Here is a 21,569-nt window from a genome sequence, read left to right on the forward strand (position 1 = left end):
AATGGAAAGTTGAACCACGTGAAGGTGCATTATCAGTTTTCCGACAATCAGGCCGTCACGCAGGGAAAGAATTCACACATTGGTTAACTAATGCTGAATTCAATTCTGCTCATGTCCATGTCTTAATCAATTGCAGTGAAGTTAAGCCATACCTTGAGTATGTCATCATCCATCTCCTATAATTCCAACGAAACAATTGTTATACACTAATGAATTTCATTTGTACCAGCTCATTTCTTGTTGCTGAGCAAGTTGCAGAAGGAAATACTTCTGCTAGAATGCACTCTGAGTTTCCCAATTGGTTTAGAAATCAGGTCTGTAGTTTTTCCTACGTTCAAAAATCGGATAATTTGACTCTTGCTTTTGTAATTTTTTTAGTGTCTTTGTAGGTTTTTAATTAGGCATTAACTCCCACAGTTCAAGAGTTAAGACATCTCTCGAATTTGCCAATGAGATGTGTCAAAGAATGGCACACTTACTTCAGCAATGGTTACAAATTCCATACACATGAATGGTCTAAAGGAAAGAAAACATCTAATTGTGGTGTGTATGTCAAGGGCCTAACAGAGGGTTCTTATGATGATTTCTACGGCATCATTCATAAAATATATGAGCTAGAGTACAACAGCACTACTTCTCCAAACAGAGTAGTACTTTTTTATTGTGAATGGTTTGATCCTTCTAGAGCTGGTACTAGAGTTGATCCACGCTTTAATATTGTCGAACTCAACCAGAGATTAAGATATGGACCGTTTGATCCTTTCATTCTACCAACTAATGTCAGACATGTTTATTATGTGCCATATCCAGCATTCCGCAATATTGACAAGCGTGGTTGGGCCGTAGCAATACAAACCAAGCCTAGAGGTCGCATTGACTCAAATGAGGTTGAGGAAGATGTTGCCTACCAACTTGACCAATTATCACAACCACAAGAAATTATTGAAGTTGAACGTATAACCGCATTGGTCGACCCTGATGGTGATGGAGATGATTTAGAAGCAACAATACAAGGTGATGAAGAACAAGAAGAAGAGGAAGAACAACAAGAAGAAGAAGAAGAAGAAGAAGAAGATGATGATGATGACGACGACGACGAAGAAGAAGAAGATGATGATGATAATGACGATGATGAAGAAGAAGAAGATGAAGATGAAGAAGATGAAGATGAAGATCATGATGACGACAATTGAATGTTGGACATCTATTGTAGCAAATTGAACTATCATTTGAATAGAGTTATCTAAAATTTTATCTTAAAAGTTGTATGCGATTATTTATACATTGACTTTAAAAACCATTGATCCTTCCTTATTCATTTCTTTTTTTTCCCTTTATTTGTAACCATTTCAATGTAGTAATGACAGGACAAGGTTCAGAACGTCCTGATAAAGGAAAGGGGGTAGCAAGGCCTAAAAATAGGCAACGACAGGCACCAAAGTATGTACTTAGGGTGCCTGCTAGACTACCTACCATTGCTGCCCTCGGTACATCATCTGTTGGGCCTCCTCCTACCCCTACAATACAGCCTCTTACCCATGCAGTACACCCTCTCCTACTCCTGCAGCACACCCTTCTACTACCCCTACAGCAGACCCTCTTCCTCCTCCTGTGATTATAACCCCCACTCCTCCCCCTGTGGTTATTACCCCCACTCCTCTCCCTGACCCTACTTCTATACCTTCCTCATCTTCTATACCGCCTTCTGAGACTGTCACACCATCTGCTGATCCAGATTCAAGTGGTGATGGTGAAGGTCTTGACCCGCCCCTCCATGATCGACCATGGATTGAGCCGTATGGTAAAGGGTAAGATTTTAATCTCTTCATATAATTTGATGTTTATACCTTACTGCTATTGAAATGACTTTTATTATGCAGGTTTATTCCATCTAGGGTTGCTTCCCAGGCCATCACACGTTCAATTAAGCAACAATTTTTAAGTCCATGGCCTACTTGGGGAGCAATACCTGATGACGACAGAAAGTCATTCTGGGAGCGCTTTCAGGTGAACAATTCATTAAACTAATTGTCCCTCTTATTTTAGTATGTTCATTAATCAATGTTTATTCTGTTTAATGTTACAGATGAAGGTGCAGTGGAAACCTGAACATGAAACACAGATACATAGAAATTTCCACATGAAAGCATCTCATCGGCTGTCAGAGATGTTTAGGGATGCCCGCAATGCAGGAGACCGCCCTTACTGGCTGGGCGAACAAATTTGGAACTCTTTACTGGCTCATTGGAATACAGTAGAGTTTCACAATAAGTGTGCCAAGGCGCAGAGAAATAGAGCATCTGAAAAGGGTGGCACCTTGCATACTGGTGGGTCGATAACCATTCATGAGCATGTCATTCGTATGGTAAAATTTCATTCCTTAACTTATGTATTTTCTATTTCATATGTACACTTCTAATTGTAAATTATGGTACAGGCACAAGCTCTGGGACGGGCGGTCCATGTTGATGAGGTCTTTGCACAGACTCATGTAAGGAAGGGCACTAATCAATTCGTTGATGAAAGATCTCGGAAGACTCATGTAAGCAAATAACACTATTACTATTACTAATTTTTCATTTATGTTATATCATTCCCTAACATTGCTTTTAATGTTTCAACAGGAAGAATTTTCTACGAGACTCTCACAGCTTAGATCTGAACATGAGTCAGCTCCTACACCGGATGATGACAGTAATGCAGAAGACGACATACGTAGGACACAGTGCTGGGTCGAGATCGTTGGTGGCAAGAAAAAGGGTCGAGTGTACGGTGCAGGACAACTTGCTGCAAACTATACAACATCGAGAGGAGGTACTCTGAAGCACCAACCTTCTTCTTCCACCACTGCTCCTGACGAGGTCGTTCTCTGCCTCACGCAGGCACTGGAGCAACGTGACCAGGAAATCACTGATCTAAGAGCAGAGTTTACAAACTTTAAGGCCCTTGTCATGAGAGTGTTGCCAGAAACTTCACAGGACGTACAAAATATCCCTCCGACCCAGCCACGACCCTCCTCGTCACTCGCTGCCCCTCAGCAGCCCACATCAGTCCAACCCTCATTAGTCCAACCCACACCAGTCCAACCATCAATAGAGGAGCAGGATGATGAAGATCATTTTGATGATAACTATGTACATTATTATTTTCATTTTCTTATTACTTGTTATAGAAACATTTGGATATTAGAACATTTGGAGTTTAGATCATTTCGATGTTAGATCAACTTGGTGACTTTGGATTTTAAAAACCCATTAAGATTGATTGTTTTATGTTTTAACTATAAATACATGTTCTATGGATTAATGAATATTCAATGGATTAATGTATGTTCTATGGATATTGATCAATGATTGCATCTTTGAGATGCACATTATGCACGTCTGTATGTGCTTGAAAACTGTTATGCAGGTTTGATTGTGCTTGAAAACTGTTATGCAGGTCTGTTTATGTTGTTGGTTTCGCCAGAAATACAATTGTCCCTTACATTTCCCTCCAACTTACCGAAGGCTTTCGCCCTTCGGTAAATACCCACGTTAAGTAATTACCGAAGGCTTTTGCCCTTCGAAAATTACCGAAGGCTTTTGCCCTTCGGAAATTACCGAGGGCTTCTGCCCTTCGGAAATTACCGAGGGCTTTTGCCCTTCGGAAATTACCGAAGGCTTTTGGCCCTCGGTAATTACCGAAGAGCCCAAGCCCTCGGTAATTGTTAGCGACAAGGGATTTACCGAGGGCTCACTGGCCGTCGATAAGCCGTCTGTAAATACTCTTTTCCGACGGCTTTTGGCATTTTTCGAGGGCTTTTGGCCTTCGGTAATGCCCTTCAAAGGCATTTTTATTCTTGAGCCTCTTTAGCCAAATAAGCCTACCTTGTTATTATCCTTTGATAACCCTTTTGAGCCTACACTTTCCCCATTTCTTTCACTACAAGAAATTGGCGTATTACCGAAGGGCTTTTACGAACGACCTCTTGGCCTTCGGTAAAAGTGCGTTACCGACGATCAGATAGATGATTACCGAAGGGGTGTGGCCTTCGGAGGCTTGACCCATTAAATGAAGTGATTGAGGGTATACGTTTAGGTCGTCCCCAATTTTGTGAAACAGGAACCCCTACCCTACCTCTCTGTCGTCCCCTTGAGCTTCCCATTCTCTCCTTCTCCCTTCTATTTCGCTTACTCTTGTTCGATCGTGCTTCCATTTTGTCCCTCTCCCTCTCCTTGTTCGTTCTGTCCGGTGGCATTGGGTTCTTCGTGTCGTTGTCGGTGTTGCGATAGGGATAGTGGTTCATGGCTATGCGCGTGAGGCTTGTGCGACGACAAGGGTTTTGATTCGTGGTCATTAGCTTGAGGAGGTCATTGCGTTGAGACTGTGAGTACAAGGGGAAGACTAAACATGTTAGTACCTTCCATGTTTTCTGTTGAATTCCTATATATGGCATTCTGTGTATTAGAACTTGTTCTGGTATGGTTGGCCTATTAGTTTTGATTCCTCTTCATCTTGTTTTGAGCTTGGATTAAGTTTTGGGGGCTGTTTTGGTATTGCTGTAAGCATAGCGGAAATTGGTAAATCAAGAGTATAAGGAAAATATGTCCTCAGTAGGTTACGACTTTTTCAGTTTTCTTTCCAGTTGCTATAAGGTCTATATGATATGTTCCAATGCTATAAGGTCTATGCCAGTTGTTTAGTTGCTATAGAATCCCTAACATTTTTGTTCAGTTGCTGTAAGAGAAAGTTTCAATAGTTCCGTTATTATTATGCTTTAATCCAGTGCCTAGTTATTATGGTGTTGTTGTCAAGTGCTTAAAGTATGTTGCAGTTGCTATATGGTTCCTAATCCAATGCTTGATGGTCAAAGTGTTTAGACCAATGTTCTAATTTTTGTAAGGACCAATTTTAGTTGCTTAATTGCTAAGAACCAATGTCTTTTTGCTAATTGAGTTATTTCCAATGTGCCTTAACTGTTATAGGACCTAAGTCAGCAAATTCAATTATTGTAAGGCCTTTGTACAATAGTTCAGTTCCTCTAAGACCTCCATCTAAAGGTAAATGAGCTCTGACAACTCAATAAGAATTAATGTAGTTAAACAAGGGAACTTAAATTCCTGTGTTGCTAATGTTGCATTGTCTTCCTTTCCAATAATTTATAACAACCCCCAACTAGATCCAATTATAAGTTTGTGAAGGTTCAAAATATTTGGTAGCAGGGTTGCAGGAAACAAATTTTGCACACCCTTTCTTGTGTTCCACACACTAACTGATAAGCATAAGAAATTGTGATAGAAAGTGACATGAATAGCTCATAAGTTTAGGTAAACTCATAATTTACCAAGTTTTTTTTCCAAAAAGTATGTGTTTATTTTTCTTTCACAAAAGCTAAACTGTTTAATATATATTGGTGGAGATTTTGGGTAAGTATATTTGGCTTATCTTCACATTCAGAAGAAAAAAATTAAGAAGAAAACTGAGTCTAAAATTGCCTGATAAAATTAACTTAATATCAGCTTGTTCAAGTTAAATAATAATCCTATGATGAGTGTGACATCAGAGTTTGAATAAAAATTGAGGCCTAGCAACAATTACTGTTACTGGTTTAAAAGCAATGGGAGAAATAAAAGAGGGTTCCATAGAATTAGGAACAAGTACGTGGCATGTGAAGTGTAGAACCTATTAGAACAAGTTGGATACTACTGTCATATTCATTCAACTTCAATGAAATGCAAGTTGGGGGTGGAAGGATACTACTGTCATATTCATTCAACTATTTTTTATTTCTCAGAATCAATTGATTTTGATAAGTTTGACTGTCCTGTTCTGAATTTTTTTTTGCCCGAGAGTGACAGATTTCCTAAATATACTTTGATGGTGGCATCTTTCTCTTTTCAATGGTCTCTATCCTCACCATTATTGGTATGCATGATTCTTGCATTTGTTGCACTTCAGACTTTAGTTTCACTTTCATGTATGAAAGAGAATATGCAAATGGGTTAAGAGTTTTTTGTGTTCAGAAAATTACTTAGTCATACAAACGTGGAACCTTAAATAGTTTCTGACCCTCTGTTTTGAATTCAAACCCAAGTTAAAATAACTATTAATGTAGTTATCCAACTCCACTTCTATGTATGTATAATTCACGAATAATTTAACACCCAAACAGGTTTGAATTGGCCAAAATTAGTTTGATGCATACATATAAAGTGTAAAAATAGCCACAATTATGATTTGATAAAGGATACAAATCACACTTCCTATAGAGATATTTGACATTTAAAGTACTGCCCCTGTACCCATTCTAACATATTTTAAATGACTTTAAATTGATAATGAATGGCCTAACAAGTTGAGGTTTCTGTGTTTGGGCAAGTTGAGGTTGTTGATTGCTTATGAGTTGCTTATGACAACCTAGAACCTAATTGTCCCTCCTAGAATACACTTAAAGTCCTAAGAAAGCAAATTGTATTAAAGTACTAATTAAAACAGTAAACTATGTAGACAAGTTTAAAACATAAAACAAAGTTAGAATTGAGGTGACAATTCAAAAATACAAATAAAATAAAAATTTGACCATTGGGCACCTAAAATACAGTAGAATAGGGTAAATTTGTTAAGCATGAAGATGTTCAATCTGTAAAAGATACCTGAAACTATCTACACAAGTTGTAATGGACTAAAAATGACAAAGAGAAGAGTGTAGAAGTGATTCCTAAGACAATTTCTAAAAATCACTACTTAAACCTCAAAAAAGGTGTAGTACAATTGCAAACTGCACTAAACTAGGAAAAGAAACTAGAAAGAAACTATCCTAACAAGTTTAGAATGGTAAAACCTAGCTAATTAAGAACTCACTACAAAAAGGATGCTTTGTTGCATTGTCCAAGACGCCAATATGCGTTTATAACTGAAGCATAGGTGACTTGACCTAGTTCATAGCCCTTCGAACCTTCACATCTGCATCATCCACTGCCTTCACAATCTCCAAAGTCTTCTCCAACAAACCTTCATCTATGTACATAAGCATAAGCCTTAAATGGACCTCAGGGTCCTTTATCACTGTTTTGCTTTTAGCTTCTCTGAAAAGTTCCTCAGCCAAATCAACCTTGCTTAAACTCGCAAAAGAGTATATCAAGGTGGAATAAATTGAGTATCCAGAAGTCCCCTTCTGATTCATCTCTCTGAAGTAATTAAGTGCTTCGAAAGCCCTTCCAAACTTCCCCAATGACTCGCATAGAATCCCATAAATTTGAGATAAATATCTGACTGAAGTTCTTAAGTTCCTACTTTTAAATTCATGAAACAACTGAGCCACTTTGTCACATTCATTAAGTTTAGAGTAAGCTTCCATAATGTGTAAATAACCTACAGAATCCAGAAGAATACCAGTGGATTTCATTCGTTCATAGACCAAAATAGTATTCCTAAACATATGCAGCTTATTATAACTTTCCATGGCAGAACTACAAGCTAAGAAAGCAATCTTACGATCAGAATTAAAAACATCGAGTACCTGATCAAATCCCATTCCTTCAAACTCATCAAGTACCTGATCACATACCTTAGTGTTGATTTGTTAGGCCTAAACTCTGGCCTCTCTTTCAACCTTTAGTAGTAGTCAAACGCAAGTTCCCTTGTTTTTGGATCCTCAAACAACCCACATAAAAACTCGTTCAAGTTCTCAGCTTCTGGCTTGGAATATTGTTGAACCAAATGCAGCTGCCTTATCTCCTGTTTTAGTGGCACAGGCTCTGTTTCAGAATTAACTATATAGTTTGATCATTCATTATTACTTTGGGTCTGTTTTACTGTTAATGTTTGTGGATTACTAGTTCATGACAACGAATTTGGCCCCACCTTTACCATTTTTTGAACTTTTTTCATTAACTTTTTGTGGCAAAGTCTTCTTTCAGACTGAGTGCTATACTATTCACAGATTCTCAGTACCCAGAGATTAAGATGTCCTTTTTTTAATTAACCTGTCTCTTTCCTGAAATTCAATGTCTCTAACTCTGTAGGTGTAGCCTTTTATATATGTGTGTGTATAGCTGAATTAAAAGTGAAAAAGGTACACCAACCAAGTAGCTTTTGTATTGGTTGCTACACCAATCAATCACCCAGAATATATAAATATATATGCATCACATTCTGCAGCAGCCCAACGTCCTGTTTTTTTTTCGCCCTTCGGAAATTACCGAAGGCTTTTGCCCTTCGGTAACCGAAGGCTTTTGGCCCTCGGTAATTACTGAAGGCTTTTGGCCCTCGGTAAGTACCGAAGGGCGAAAGCCCTCGGTAAATGTTAGCGACAAGGGATTTACCGAGGGCTCTTTGGCCGTCGATAAGCCTTCGGTAATTACCTTTTACCGACGATTTTGGGCTGTTTCCGAGGGCTTCTGGTCTTCGGTAATGCCCTTCTATTTTGTAGTGTTTGTTTTGAAGCTCAAACACTGGCCCTAAGTGAAAAACCATGATTACCTTAGCCTTAGGGAATTTTGGAGCTTTAGAAGTATTTTGTTAATAAGTGTGGTCTCCTTGGGAATTCTGATGAATTGGCTAGTTAGTTCCTCATCTTGTTTTGAAAATATGATTTCTATCCTGTTGTGTGATAAAGAAAGAAAAAAGACAGGATGAAAAAAAAATGAATGAAATGATGAGAAAAAGAAGAAACAATTTTGTGAATAATGGAGTCGAGAAGAGGATTGAATTAGTGGTTTGGGCGTGATTTCACTCTATTTACACTTGTTCCCCAGTGCTCCTCTATTTCTTCTGAGCTGTAGCTACTTATCCATATTTATCCTCCCCTGTCCTTGGCCCCATTACAACCATGAAAGACCTTTTGATCTGAACATGCATATGTTTTAAGAATTGATAATTAGAGGTTTGCCAAGTCTATTTGTGTTTGCTTTCTTGAGTGCAATTAGTTGAAACTGTTTACCCTAGACACTTGAGAGAAACACTGATAGTGCATCTATGAGGTTTTGTTATTTTTGAATCACCTCTTGAGCTGATTGATTATTTTGCCATACTTTGAATTGCTTGGATAATTTCATGAGTATCTACTTTCTTTGATTTTGTGTTGGATATTGTCTATTTCTTTTCTCTGTCCAGAATTCTTGAGGATTGTGTAATTCTATTTGTTTTCTTGCGAGTCTTTGTTTTCTGCGTGCTGCGTTTGTGTCACTCTTTAGATGTCCTTTGAACTATTCCCTGATTTGTGTCTTGATTTTGTCCAGGAGTGCAAAAGACTAAGTGTGGTCTATTTTGATGAGTCAATATTTTATTCACTTCACTTAGCTTTTTGTGCTAGATTTAATCGGGGAATTGTGCTTAAATGTCTGATATTTTCCATTTTTGCTAAATATGCTTAATTTGATCAGAAATTCTTATTTTAATTAATTTGAATTATTTGAGACTAATTATTTGCATTATTAATTGTAGGAAGATTGTTGGATAATTTTAGGACTGAAGGATAAATTTCTCATCAATTACATTCTAAACTAAAATGAGAAACAAAAGTGAAATTTATTTTGCAGAGGGAAAGAAGGCGGCAAATATTGAATTTCCAATTGAAAATTGTAAGGGAGATGCACGCATTGAATTTTGGGTGCACACAGCAACAATAAACACCACGTCCACCAAAGATGAAGTGCTACATCCATGCAAAGCATATGTGGCAGCAGTACGTCCGTGCGTCCAGCTGGCTAAAAAATTCCATGGCCTAGATAACGTCCAAGCACAGAAAACAGGGAGCAGAAGAGAGGTATCTTGATTGAAGAAAAAGGGAAAAAGTTGCTGCCACAAGATCCAACATTTTATTAGGACAAATTGAAGTGAAAGGTGTGCTTCCACGGTCCACGGACAACTTAATCTCCAGCAGCTTGAGGAGAAGATGCACGTCATACTCAAGCTTCGTCCCAACAGCACCAACACTTGACGTGGGCAGCAGCGCAACTGATCCAGCAAGCTTGAGGCAGTCCAGCAAGTTGTTCCGTCCAGCAAAGGAAGTGGCCTTCATGCATCCAGCAGCAAAGGGAAGGAAGTGCCCCACGGTCCAGCAAGCAGAGTAAAAGAAGCCTTCACGTCCAGCAGCTTGGAGGGAGCGTCCAGCACGTCCAGGATGGAACCTTCACGTCCAGCAATACAGCAGCAGCGAAAGCACATCCAGAGGAGCAAGAGAATGCTGTCACGGCCTGGCTGGATGGAAGAAGCAGCAGCAACATGTCTCGGTCCAACACCAAGCGTCCAAGAAGTGGCAAGAAGCGGATGCAGATCCAGCGCTGGAAACGGAAGCAAGAGGTGTCACGGTTAGAGAGAAAGAGCCACGGCCTATGGCAGCAGAGTTACGTTCCAGCTAAGAGGGAGAAGTGGGGACCAAGGGATTGATCTTTTAGTGCTACACGGTGATTAAAAAAAGGGAGAAAAGCACTTTCATATTTTGTTTTGGGACAGCGATATTCCAACAACGCAAATTTGACAAAAATTTGACAACGCCACGTGTCAACTTTTAAGTGGTCGAAATTTGAATGTTATTTGTAATTAAAAATCTGATTTGGAGGGGCTAGAAGTTAGGATTCCGAAATTGCCCTCTTCATTTTCGAACTGTAAGTTCTGTCCTTATGAAGCTGTTGTGTCTCCATTTTAGGGATTTGAAAATCATTTGAACTTGTGTCTTCATAACAGTGTTGTTCGTCCTCCATTGTAAGGGTTTCGTTTGTTTTCAAGATCTCTCTGTCCCGCTTCCCTGTGACCATTTTTGTTGGTTTGAATGTCTGTGGAGATTGGGTTTGTTTGTTTGAGTTGTAGATCACCGTTGTGTCCTTCGGTGTCTCTGTGAACTCGTCTTCTTTGTTTGAGTTAGAGATTAGCGTTGTGTCGTTGGGTGTGGATTTGGTGGAAGTTGTTAATTTTATTGTGCAATGGGTTCGTCCGGTGACAATGGTTGTTCGAACAAGGTATGAACTTTTTCGTGTCTCCGTATTCGTATTTTGGGGAGGGGATTTTGGTGTTGCATGTGTTGGTAATTTTTTTGGTGTGTGTTGCTTTTGGGTTGTGACTTACGTTGGTTATTTGTACCAAAAAACACTTTTTTTTTGCAGCTGTTTGTTCGTCACTCATTGAAAACGAAACGTATTGCTTCTTTGAATGACATTTTGAGTGAGGAGCAGAAGTCCATAATCTCCAAGACTCACTTTCGATGGTTTTTAGAATTACATGGTAATATTAAGATTGGAAGGAATATTCTGAGCGATTTACTGATTAGATGGGATGATGACAGAGGTGGTTTTAGTTTTAGAGATAAATTTGTTGAATTCAAGGAAATAGATGTCAGCTTAAGCCTAGGGTTGGGTTTGGTTGGTGAGCAGATTAAATTGAATGAAAACAAACTCAGTGAAAGTCATTGTCGCAAGTACTTTGGTGATGGAAAATATGAATTGGATTTGGTATATGAATTTATTTTTAAGCAACACAAGAAGTTGCCTTCAATAGATGTTTGTAGGTTGTACATTTTGGTAGCAATTAGTGAAGTACTGTTTCCTAATCGCAGCAGAACAATATTCCCAATTTTGTTTGAAATTGTTGATAGAATCAGTGATCTGGGAACTTTTTGTTGGGCTCGTATAGTGTACCATTATCTACTTAGCAGTCTGTGCAAAGCTTGTACAGCGTGGAATAGAGGAAAAGGTGCAACCACTGTTTATGTGGATGGTTGTGTATACGTGTTCCAGGTAAATTTGTTCCATGGATTGTTTGCTGTTTGTGAATTGAGATGACTAATTATGACGTCTATGATGTATTTCAGGTATGGTTTTGTGATCGTTTCATTCCTTCCAATGTTTGTGTACATAAATATCCAAGATTTTTGCATTGGATGAATATAAATGTTGGTGACAAGTTCATTAAACGTGCAATGGAGACGGGTGTGGTATGTACTTTATAATTTTATTACATTTGTTTGAATGAATGTTTTATGTAATGGTAATTGTGATGAAATTGCAGATGCTTGATGATTATGGTGCATCAAGGACAGAAAACAGTGGAACATGTGTCAAAGCATCAGTTAATTCAAATGGAGAGGAATTGAATAAAGAAGACAAATCAACAATCAATATGAAACTGATAAAAGGTATTAATGATGCTTTAGAGGAACAAGATGGTGTAATTGAAGAACTTGAAGAAGAGTTATCTAGATTGCAGGCTGAGCTGCTTGAAGGGAATAATAAAGATGAAGGTGGTTACAGTACACCGTGTAACCAACATGATTTTGAGATTAACTTTGACTGTGAGGGAGGAGTTTACAGCCATGAAACCGTTATGAAGGAAAGAGCACGTCGAAAACGTTACAAAAGCCATGTTTGTAGAACTCCCTACACTGGATATAGTCCGAAACTTGATTGATTAATGTAATTTCTGATTATTCCAGTATTAGGATTATGTTTAATTATGGATAGTTGTATTTGGAACAATTTTCTTTGGTATTGTTGATAAAGAAAGTGGTTGTTTCAGTTTTGAATGTTATAATAATTCCATTTGTTGTTTGGTAGCAGTGGGAAGTTGAAATTGTGGTAGTTATATGAAATGTCCAGGTCTGAGGAAGCTGTAATCGATTACAGGAGAGTTAATCGATTACTAGTCCAGAAATGGGAATGTTTACCAAAAGTATGTCCGCGATACCCAAAAATGGGTAAATAACTCCCCGGTAGTGTTTGGTCGTTCTTTTTCAGCGTTCTTAAAAGGTTTTGCGCACGGTCTTAGTCATTGTGCAAGGTTTTGTGAACCATAATGCGTTTGGAAGAGGAAACGAAGGTGTTACCAGCTTCAGAGTTCCTGGCATGGAAACCTGGGACAGACTAACGGTGTTGTAATCGATTACCAAGGACCCGTAATCGATTAATATAACAATGATCTCATTCTGCACCAAAAGTCTAACTGGTCTACCCACATAAGATTGAATAACTCTCCAGTAATGTCTGGAACCATTTTTTCAGTGTTTGGCAGGTTCAGAGATCATGTCAGGGAAACCTGGGGAACAACTAACGGTGCTGTAATCGATTACCTGGTACTCGTAATCGATTAATATAACAACTATCTCATTGTGTGCCAAAAGTATGACTGGTGTACCCACACAGGGCTGATAAACTCCCTAGTAGTGTATGGTAGCGTTTTTTGATTGTTTGCCAGGTTCACAAATCATTGCAGGGAAACCTGGGACAAAGTAACGCTGGTGTAATCGATTAACGGGGAGTCGTAATCGATTAATTTACCAATAATCTCATTGTGTACTAGAAGTGTGTCTGGTCTCCCCAAACAGGGTTAATTAACTCCCCAGTAGTTTTTTTCTTGTGTTTGCCAAGTTAAGAGATCATGGCAGGGAAACCTGGGAATAACAAACGTTGGTGTAATCGATTAACAGGGACCCGTAATCGATTAATATAACAACAATCTCATGATGTACCAAAATTCTGACTGGTCTACCCACAAAAATTTGAATAACTCCCCAGTACTGGCTGGAACCGTTTTTTCAGTGTTTGGCAGGTTCAGAGATCATGGGAGGGAAACCATGGAATAACTAACTGTGGTGTAATCGATTACCAAGGACCCGTAATCGATTATTATAACAACAATCTCATGGTGTACCAAAATTCTGACTGGTCTACCCACAAAAATTTGAATAACTCCCCAGTACTGGCTGGAACCGTTTTTTCAGTGTTTGGCAGGTTCAGAGATCATGGGAGGGAAACCATGGAATAACTAACTGTGGTGTAATCAATTACCAAGGACCCGTAATCGATTATTATAACAACAATCTCATTGTGTACCAAAATTCTTTCTGGTCTACCCACATAAGATTCAATAACTCCCCAGTACTGGCTGGAATCGATTTTTCAGTGTTTGGGAGGTTCAGAGATCATGGAAGGGAAACGTGGGAATAACTAACGGTGGTGTAATCGATTACCAGGGACCCGTAATCGATTAAAATAACAACCATAAAATAGTGTACCAAACGTCTGGCGGGTCTACCCATATAAGATTGAATAACTCCCCAGTACTGGGTGGAAACGTTTTTTCAATGTTTGGCAGGTTCAGAGATCATGGAAGGGAAACGTGGGAATAACTAACGGTGGTGTAATCGATTACCAGGGACCCGTAATCGATTAAAATCAAAACGATAAAATAGTGTACCAAAAGTCTGACGGGTCTACCCATATAAGATTGAATAACTCCCCAGTACTGGCTGGAAACGTTTTTTCAGTGTTTGCCAGGTTCAGAGATCATGGAAGGGAAACGTGGGAATAACTAACGGTGGTGTAATCGATTACCAGGGACCCGTAATCGATTAAAATAACAACGATAAAATAGTGTACCAAAAGTCTGACGGGTCTACCCATATAAGATTGAATAACTCCCCAGTATTGTCTATAACCATTTTTTCAGTGTTTGGCAGTTTCAGAGATCATGGCAGGGAAACCTTGGAATAACTAACGGTGGTGTAATCGATTAACGGGTAGTCGTAATCGATTAATATACCAACATTTGAATAAGTGTACATAAAGTATTTGTGGTCTACCCACACAGGGTTGGTTAACTCCCCAGTAGTTTTTTTTCACTGTTTGACAGGTTCAGAGATCTTGGCAGGGAAACCTGGGAATAACTAAGGGTGGTGTAATCGATTACCAGGAAGTCGTAATCGATTAATATAACACCAATATCATTCTGTACCAGAAGTGTGTCTGGTCTACCCACACAAGGTTCAATAACTCCCCAGTAGTGTTTGCTGTACCCAGACATGGAAGGATCTTTATAGTTATAACTTGAACTTCGAATACGAGAAAATTGAATAAATAAATAACCTATTCAGTGACGGAAGAACTTGTTCCAGTACTTGATAACAATAATAAAAACCACGTACATTAAGAGGATGACTTAACAAGATTACATCAGAGAACAAGTTTTGAAATTAAAAGGGACATAACATTATAGAAAGAAATGTTATCTAAGCAGGTGGTTATCTCTCAAGTTGATTGCGGAGTTGAATGACTTCTTCGTGAAGGACTCGAACACGATTTTCAATTGTGTCAAATCTGTCGCCCACGAAAGTGCGGAGTTCTTGTATTTGATTGATGACTTCAGTCAATGTCTGAGAAGAGGTTGGTTGTGGATTGACAGAGGGTTGACGGACTTCATGTTCTTCATTACCAACTTCCACATCTTCTTCAATCCCTACTTGTTCTTGTATATTCCGAACGTCAACTTTGGGAACCCAAATTCCTTCATGAGTTTTGTGATAACCAAATGATGATAGAACTTCCAAACCAATCCTCTGTTTGTTCTTAACTTGGGTAAAAGGATCAGTTTCTGTAGGCACACCAAAGTGTTCCATGAATGTGGTTATTAGATGGGGATATGGTAGTTGGGCGTTGTCCCTGGTAGCCCTTTTCATCCTGTTTCGAATGAGATGCCCCCAATTAATCTGAACAGAATTCATTAGTGCCCACAGCAACATAATGTCCTCCTCTGTTGCCTGTGCAACATTCGTTGATCGAGGAACTAATATACGACAAAGTACATAATGTAGTATCCTAGTTTGAAACTTCATAGTGCCGGCCAGTATTCTACCTTGTATGTTTGAACCCGGTTTGCAGATCAATTGCCTAGCACTAACAGAATTGTATTCACCTTTCCACTCGTCAACAAGATTTCCTTCAAAACGAGCACCAACAGAAGGGATGGAGGTTAGTTTATGAAAAAGTGAAGGTTTGATTGTGATTTTGACCTTTTTCACCTCAGTTCTTATTACTCCGGAATCAGAAACCCGCATATTGCTATAGAAAACACGGACTAATTCAGGGTAGTAGTGGCGTCTATAAGCGACAAAATCAATTAGCCCAGCTTTTGTCAAGATGTCGAAGAATTCGAATGTACCATCACCAAAAAAGTCAACATCAAGATACTTCCCTTGCAGTATTGGACGCTCAAAGAAATGTGTAGAGAACCTTTCATATTGGTCGTCGTTGGAGAACAGTTCATTACTCGTAAGTGGTGGAGAGAGTGGTGGGGATGGCGGTGGCCGATTGTGAGGCCCCCGTGTCGAAGAAGAAGCCCTCATTTTCTTCTGAGCCCGATCTGCCATTTGGGTTACCACGCTTTCCAAAGGGGGTAGGAAGTTAAATGGTTTGTGGTAGAGGGTTATCAAAGGACTGATGTAGGTTACAGTTGTATTTAATATGAAATTGTGGTAGTGGGTGACAGCAGTAACTGTCAGCGCATTGTCCTCTGAAACAGAAAAAATTTTGTTTTGAACCGTCAGGAAGTAAATTAAATGTCAAAACCAGTGATGTAATCGATTACACAATTTTTGTAATCGATTACTACTGCCTTGCATGTGCTGTGTTTGATATTGAAGATTTTACCTGTGGAGGTTATGGACATCATTGCAGTAACAGATAATGTACAAGCATATCATCCGAAACCCATATATATCAACATTGTGTATTATGGAAATTGTTATGAACAGCAGATAACAATGACATAAATCCATTTGGAGGAACTTCAGATACTTGGGAAACTTCATGGCTTTGGGTTGTATGATCCTCGCGTTGTTGCAGTTGTGCAACAGTACTTGTTGTGGTTTCCTGATTGCACAAAGGAACACATATTACCAACATATAAGAAAAGTAATGAATAATACGTGTATTACAATATTTGAAGTACTCACGGGTGGTTGAACAGTTGTTGTTGAAGAATGTTTCCTTGGAGCCGATTTAGATTTTTTAGTTCTACTCTCAACGGATGACTTCAATCTATTAGTTCTCGGTCTGCCTTTTCGCTTAACAGCGACTGGACTTCGAACAAGTACATTAGTGCTTCCACATGTATGGCTGGATGGAGTATCGGTCAAAGGATTCTCATACCTTAGTTGTCCTTCCTCACTTATGATGTTATTTTTCAGTGGTGAAGTGAAACCCAATTTTTTAGATAAACATTCCAATTCTTTCTCCAAGTCATTAGAAGCACTTTCAGATTCACACGCAGCCTCAGCTATGTCATAGAACCGCTTACACAACGATTGGTATCTTTGCATCTTCGGTTCCTGATGCAATTGACTATAAGATGCTCTAATAAGTGTGTGCTTTCTTCGAACAAGTTTGCTCCAATGACGAAGAACATATTTCGAGGGGACATTTTGTACATCTTCCTGCCCCAAAACCAATAACGAATGGCGACATAGGATGCCTCTAAACTCAAACAGTAGGCAAGAGCACCTTGTATCGTTTGTAACAGGATCAAATTCAACATGGTAATATTTTGCCTCACATTTCCCATCCGACATGAACTCTTCTTTTATTGTGTAGTTGTTGAAAATACAGTCCTTGACCGTGTTCTTGATGAAACAATTCATCCTGCACCGAAACTCAATCTGTACTTCTTCAAATTTTGCATGTGTGTACTCAACTTGAAATTGTCTCTCAATTGGTGATTGAGACCCACATGCAACATTGGTATTAAGAGAGGAGAAGTCAGCTTCAATTTCTTTTTGGGCCTTGAATTTAAGAGCATTATCGTACTGCACAACAAACTGTTGAAGTGTGGTATTGGAATTGATAAATCCATCAAAGAAAGCATTCATTCCCTCACTTCTTTGAGTTGTGGACATACCGGCCCAAAATTGATTCTTGAAGTAACAAGGGACCCATTTTTGTCTCTCTTCATACATATTACATAGCCATTCATTATTTTCTAAACTATGTGTGCTAAGTAGTCGTTTCCAGCCAATTTCAAAGTCTCCTGCATTACCAGACTCATAGACAAGGGATTTTATATCACACTTGATCCCAACATAATTGTTATACCCTTGAAATTTTTCAGGTAGCTTTTTCATGATGTGCCACAAACACCACCTATGCTTTGTTTTAGGGAACACGTCTTGAATTGCATTTGCCATCGCCTTACATTGATCGGTTACAATACTGTGAGGCGCCTTGTTTCCCATGCATCTTAGCCAACATTTGAATAACCATACAAATGACAAAGTGTCCTCAGATGACAGCAATCCACAACCAAGTAGAATGGATTGTCCATGATGGTTAACTCCTACAAATGGAGCAAATGGCATGTCGTACTTGTTTGTCAAGTAGGTGGTGTCAAAAGAGACGACATCACCAAATTCTTCACATGCAGCTCGGGTACGAGGATCTGCCCAAAATACACTAGTAATTCTATTATATTGATCCATTTGTATCTCGTAGAAGAATTCATTATTCAGCTGTCTCATTTTTGAAAAGTGATGTAGCAATGCTTGTCCATCACCCTCCTTACACAGTGACCGTCTACGTTGACCAATGAAGTTCCTTGCATCCCGCTCCACAAATTCCATGTTTTCATATCCACCAGCTTCACTGACTATGCTAAGGAAACTCTTATTAATACGTACATCGGCATCATCATTCACCCCCAAAGTGTGTTTGGCATGCATGTTCAATTGTCTATTAGAACGAATAAGATTGGAGGTTTCTGGACAGAGGGCATGACTGTGCTCTACAACCACAGTCCTTACAAACCATTTCCCCTCTTTTCGTGCAATGGTTATTCCAGCAGGACATTGATTAATCTGACTAGGCACAGTTTTTACCTCTGGACGAAGGGTGGAAACATATTTACCTTCCCTAGAACAAACCAATCTTAAGTAGTACAATTCGTTGTTGTCATCCTTTTTAGAAGTTCTTGTTCGGACGCCAAAACCACACCTTCTCCCGTAATTGGAATAAAATTTCTTTGCTTCTTCCATTGTGTCAAAACACATGTTTACAGTAGGAACCAAGTCATTACAATTGTCATCATCGTCAATGGTTTGTCCAACCACACTCACGTTGTTGGTATAAGTGGCCATCAAAATAATTTATTCCCTGCAAACATTGGTTAATGAATACAATTGCAAATAATAAAGCAGTTTTGTGGACAAAGGGCATAAACAAACTTATTACACTACAGACATCAGTAACAGTGTTAATCAAGTGTCTGATGTTGTTTTATTTAACTCAGACGTGTTATACACATCGTTATGTAAGAAAGACCACCAATGACGAGGGTTTCCCCTACTGAAAATGATGGAAAACCATCAAGAAATCACATTGGACCTCTTACTAGAGCAATGGCTAGGAAGATTCAAGAAGAAGAAGGATCATCTAACATTTTACTTCTATGGAAGGTTACTTATAAAAATCCTTCTTCTCTTAACTAAAGCACTTATATTTTGTTTTGTAGGAATTAATAAATCTTGGAGAATATGATTGAGCCATCCAAGAAAGAACCAAGCAAAGGAGCCAAAAAGCAAAGGAGGTGCTTACGGCATGCACCAGCATTTTCCACGTGAATGTTGGCTGATTTGGAAGGAAGCACACACCTTGCTGGATGAGCTAGAATGAAGCATGGTTTTTGCTTGATCAAAATCTGAATAATTTGAATTTTAGGAGGGAATTACAAACAGAATTTAGGCTCCTCTTCACCTATAAATAAGAGGGCCTTTTCTTTGTATTGGGTTACTTTTGAGCTTAGTAAAATGCTGCTGAATTTAATTTCCAGCCCTATTGCTCTTGAGTCATTTATTCTCTCTACTTTCTCTTCCCTTTCCTCTAGCTTCCTTCCATTGTAGGAAGGCCTTCTGAGCTGTGAGGTTCCCACACATACTTAGTCCACTCAAATACACCAACCATCAATCAATTTCACTCAATTGCCACTGCATCAACTCTGCTATTTTTCATCCACTGCATCAATACTGTTTTTCATCCGCTGCATCTGCTTTGTCTGCAAGGCCAGGTCATTCAAGCATGGATAAGCTTCCATCAGAAAAGGACCACTTCAATCTATTTTAAAGGACGTTATAACCATGTATACTTACAGACAAGGTGTTGGAAGAAATTTACTTCGTCTTTAATGATCTTGTTGTGCTTCTTACCAACCTGGAAACAATGCCTTTAATGTGTAGTTTAACAAAGTTTGAAGACAGACAAATGAAAGTAGAGTTCCTAATGGGAAGAAAAAGCACCAGTAATGCACATGCTAGGGATTCAGGTTGGATAATTTAATGCAAAGTACATGATGGAGCAGAAGTTATGCACAAGGTAGGAATTATAGTGTTTAAGGAAGGAGCATTTAATGCATTGTCATAGAGTACGTAGCAGGTGGCAAGACGTGGAGTGTTGCAGTCACATCCCATTTCCCCACATTAAATGGAACTCTGATTAATTAAGATAAATGATTACCAATTGCATGGGAGAGCGGGAAAAGGTATGCACCACACTGCTTCATTATGACTCTTCAAAGTCACATCAACATTAAATGATAATGAATAAATCTTTTTGAATAAATTAATGTAATTAAAAAAAGTTCAAACAAAATAATTTATTCGTGTTTATAAAAGACCGTACTTAGATGGAGCCCATAAGTGGGGAGCAATTCAGTAATAACAGTGGACCAGCCACGCAACTTCGGTACATGTCAATCGTAATCGATTACAGCGTATCTGTAATCGATTACAGAAGCCCAATACTGCCTTCCCACCCCTGCCTTACCCAGTTCCTTCATGCTGTGTGAAGGAAGCCAGAGTAGTTAGGTCCACCCCATACGTGGGGAGCAACTCAGTAATAACAGTGGACCAGCCACGCACTTTCGGTACATATCAATGGTAAGCGATTACTATCTCACTGTAATCGATTTCAGAAGCCCAATACTGCCTTCCCACCCCTGCCTTACCCAGTTCCTTCATGGTGTGTCAAGGAAGCCAGAGTAGTTAGGTCGAGCCCATAAGTGGGGAGCAAGTCAGTAATAACAGTGGACCAGCCACGCACTTTCGGTACATGTCAATCGTAATCGATTACAGCTTATCTGTAATCGATTACAGAAGCCCAATACTGCCTTCCCACCCCTGCCTTACCCAGTTCCTTCATGGTGTGTCAAGGAAGCCAGAGTAGTTAGGTTCACCCAATAAGTGGGGAGCAACTCAGTAATAACAGTGGACCAGCCACGGACTTTCGGTACATGTAAATCGTAAGCGATTACAGCGTCACTGTAATCGATTACAGCAGCTCATTACTGCCTTCCCACCCCTGCCTTACCCAGTTCCTTCATGCTGTGTCAAGGAAGCCAGAGTAGTTAGGTCGAGCCCATAAGGGGGGAGCAAGTCAGTAATAACAGTGGACCAGCCACGCACTTTCGGTACATGTAAATCGTAAGCGATTACAGCGTCACTGTAATCGATTACAGCAGCTCATTACTGCCTTCCCACCCCTGCCTTACCCAGTTCCTTCATGCTGTGTCAAGGAAGCCAGAGTAGTTAGGTCCACCCCATACGTGGGGAGCAACTCAATAATAAGAGTGGACCAGCAACGCACTTTCGGTACATGTCAATCGTAATCGATTACAGCGTATCTGTAACCGATTACAGAAGCCCAATACTGCCTTCCCACCCCTGCCTTACCCAGTTCCTTCATGCAGTCATCAAAACACAATGTTGGGGCCACCCTAATCATGTCCCATTCCCTTATGACTGCATCCACACCTACAGGTTTCGAAGACAAACACCAACC

General features: G+C 39.3%; 3 protein-coding genes across 3 annotated transcripts; 1 reads left to right on the forward strand and 2 right to left on the reverse strand.

Annotated features, from left to right (window-relative positions):
* The first annotated feature begins 2,047 nt into the window (after nucleotides 1–2,047).
* Nucleotides 2,048–3,221, forward strand: LOC148205187 (uncharacterized). Its single transcript, XM_088103554.1, has 3 exons — nucleotides 2,048–2,365; nucleotides 2,438–2,542; nucleotides 2,625–3,221. The coding sequence occupies exons 1-3, from the start codon at nucleotides 2,048–2,050 to the stop codon at nucleotides 3,219–3,221; spliced, it is 1,020 nt and encodes a 339-aa protein (XP_087959680.1).
* Nucleotides 3,222–6,916: 3,695 nt separating this feature from the next.
* Nucleotides 6,917–7,516, reverse strand: LOC148205188 (pentatricopeptide repeat-containing protein At5g13770, chloroplastic-like). Its single transcript, XM_088103563.1, has one exon. It carries the CDS (start codon nucleotides 7,514–7,516, stop codon nucleotides 6,917–6,919), a length of 600 nt encoding a protein of 199 aa, XP_087959689.1.
* Nucleotides 7,517–16,466: 8,950 nt separating this feature from the next.
* Nucleotides 16,467–18,874, reverse strand: LOC124845193 (protein FAR-RED IMPAIRED RESPONSE 1-like). Its single transcript, XM_088103569.1, has 2 exons — nucleotides 16,703–18,874; nucleotides 16,467–16,619 (listed from the first exon to the last, which is right to left on the reverse strand). The coding sequence occupies exons 1-2, from the start codon at nucleotides 18,872–18,874 to the stop codon at nucleotides 16,467–16,469; spliced, it is 2,325 nt and encodes a 774-aa protein (XP_087959695.1).
* Nucleotides 18,875–21,569: the final 2,695 nt, after the last annotated feature.

The sequence above is a fragment of the Vigna umbellata genome, chromosome 1 (assembly GCF_029865625.1).
Source record: "Vigna umbellata cultivar VRB3 chromosome 1, Vumbellata_1.0, whole genome shotgun sequence".
Taxonomy (NCBI): domain Eukaryota; kingdom Viridiplantae; phylum Streptophyta; class Magnoliopsida; order Fabales; family Fabaceae; genus Vigna; species Vigna umbellata.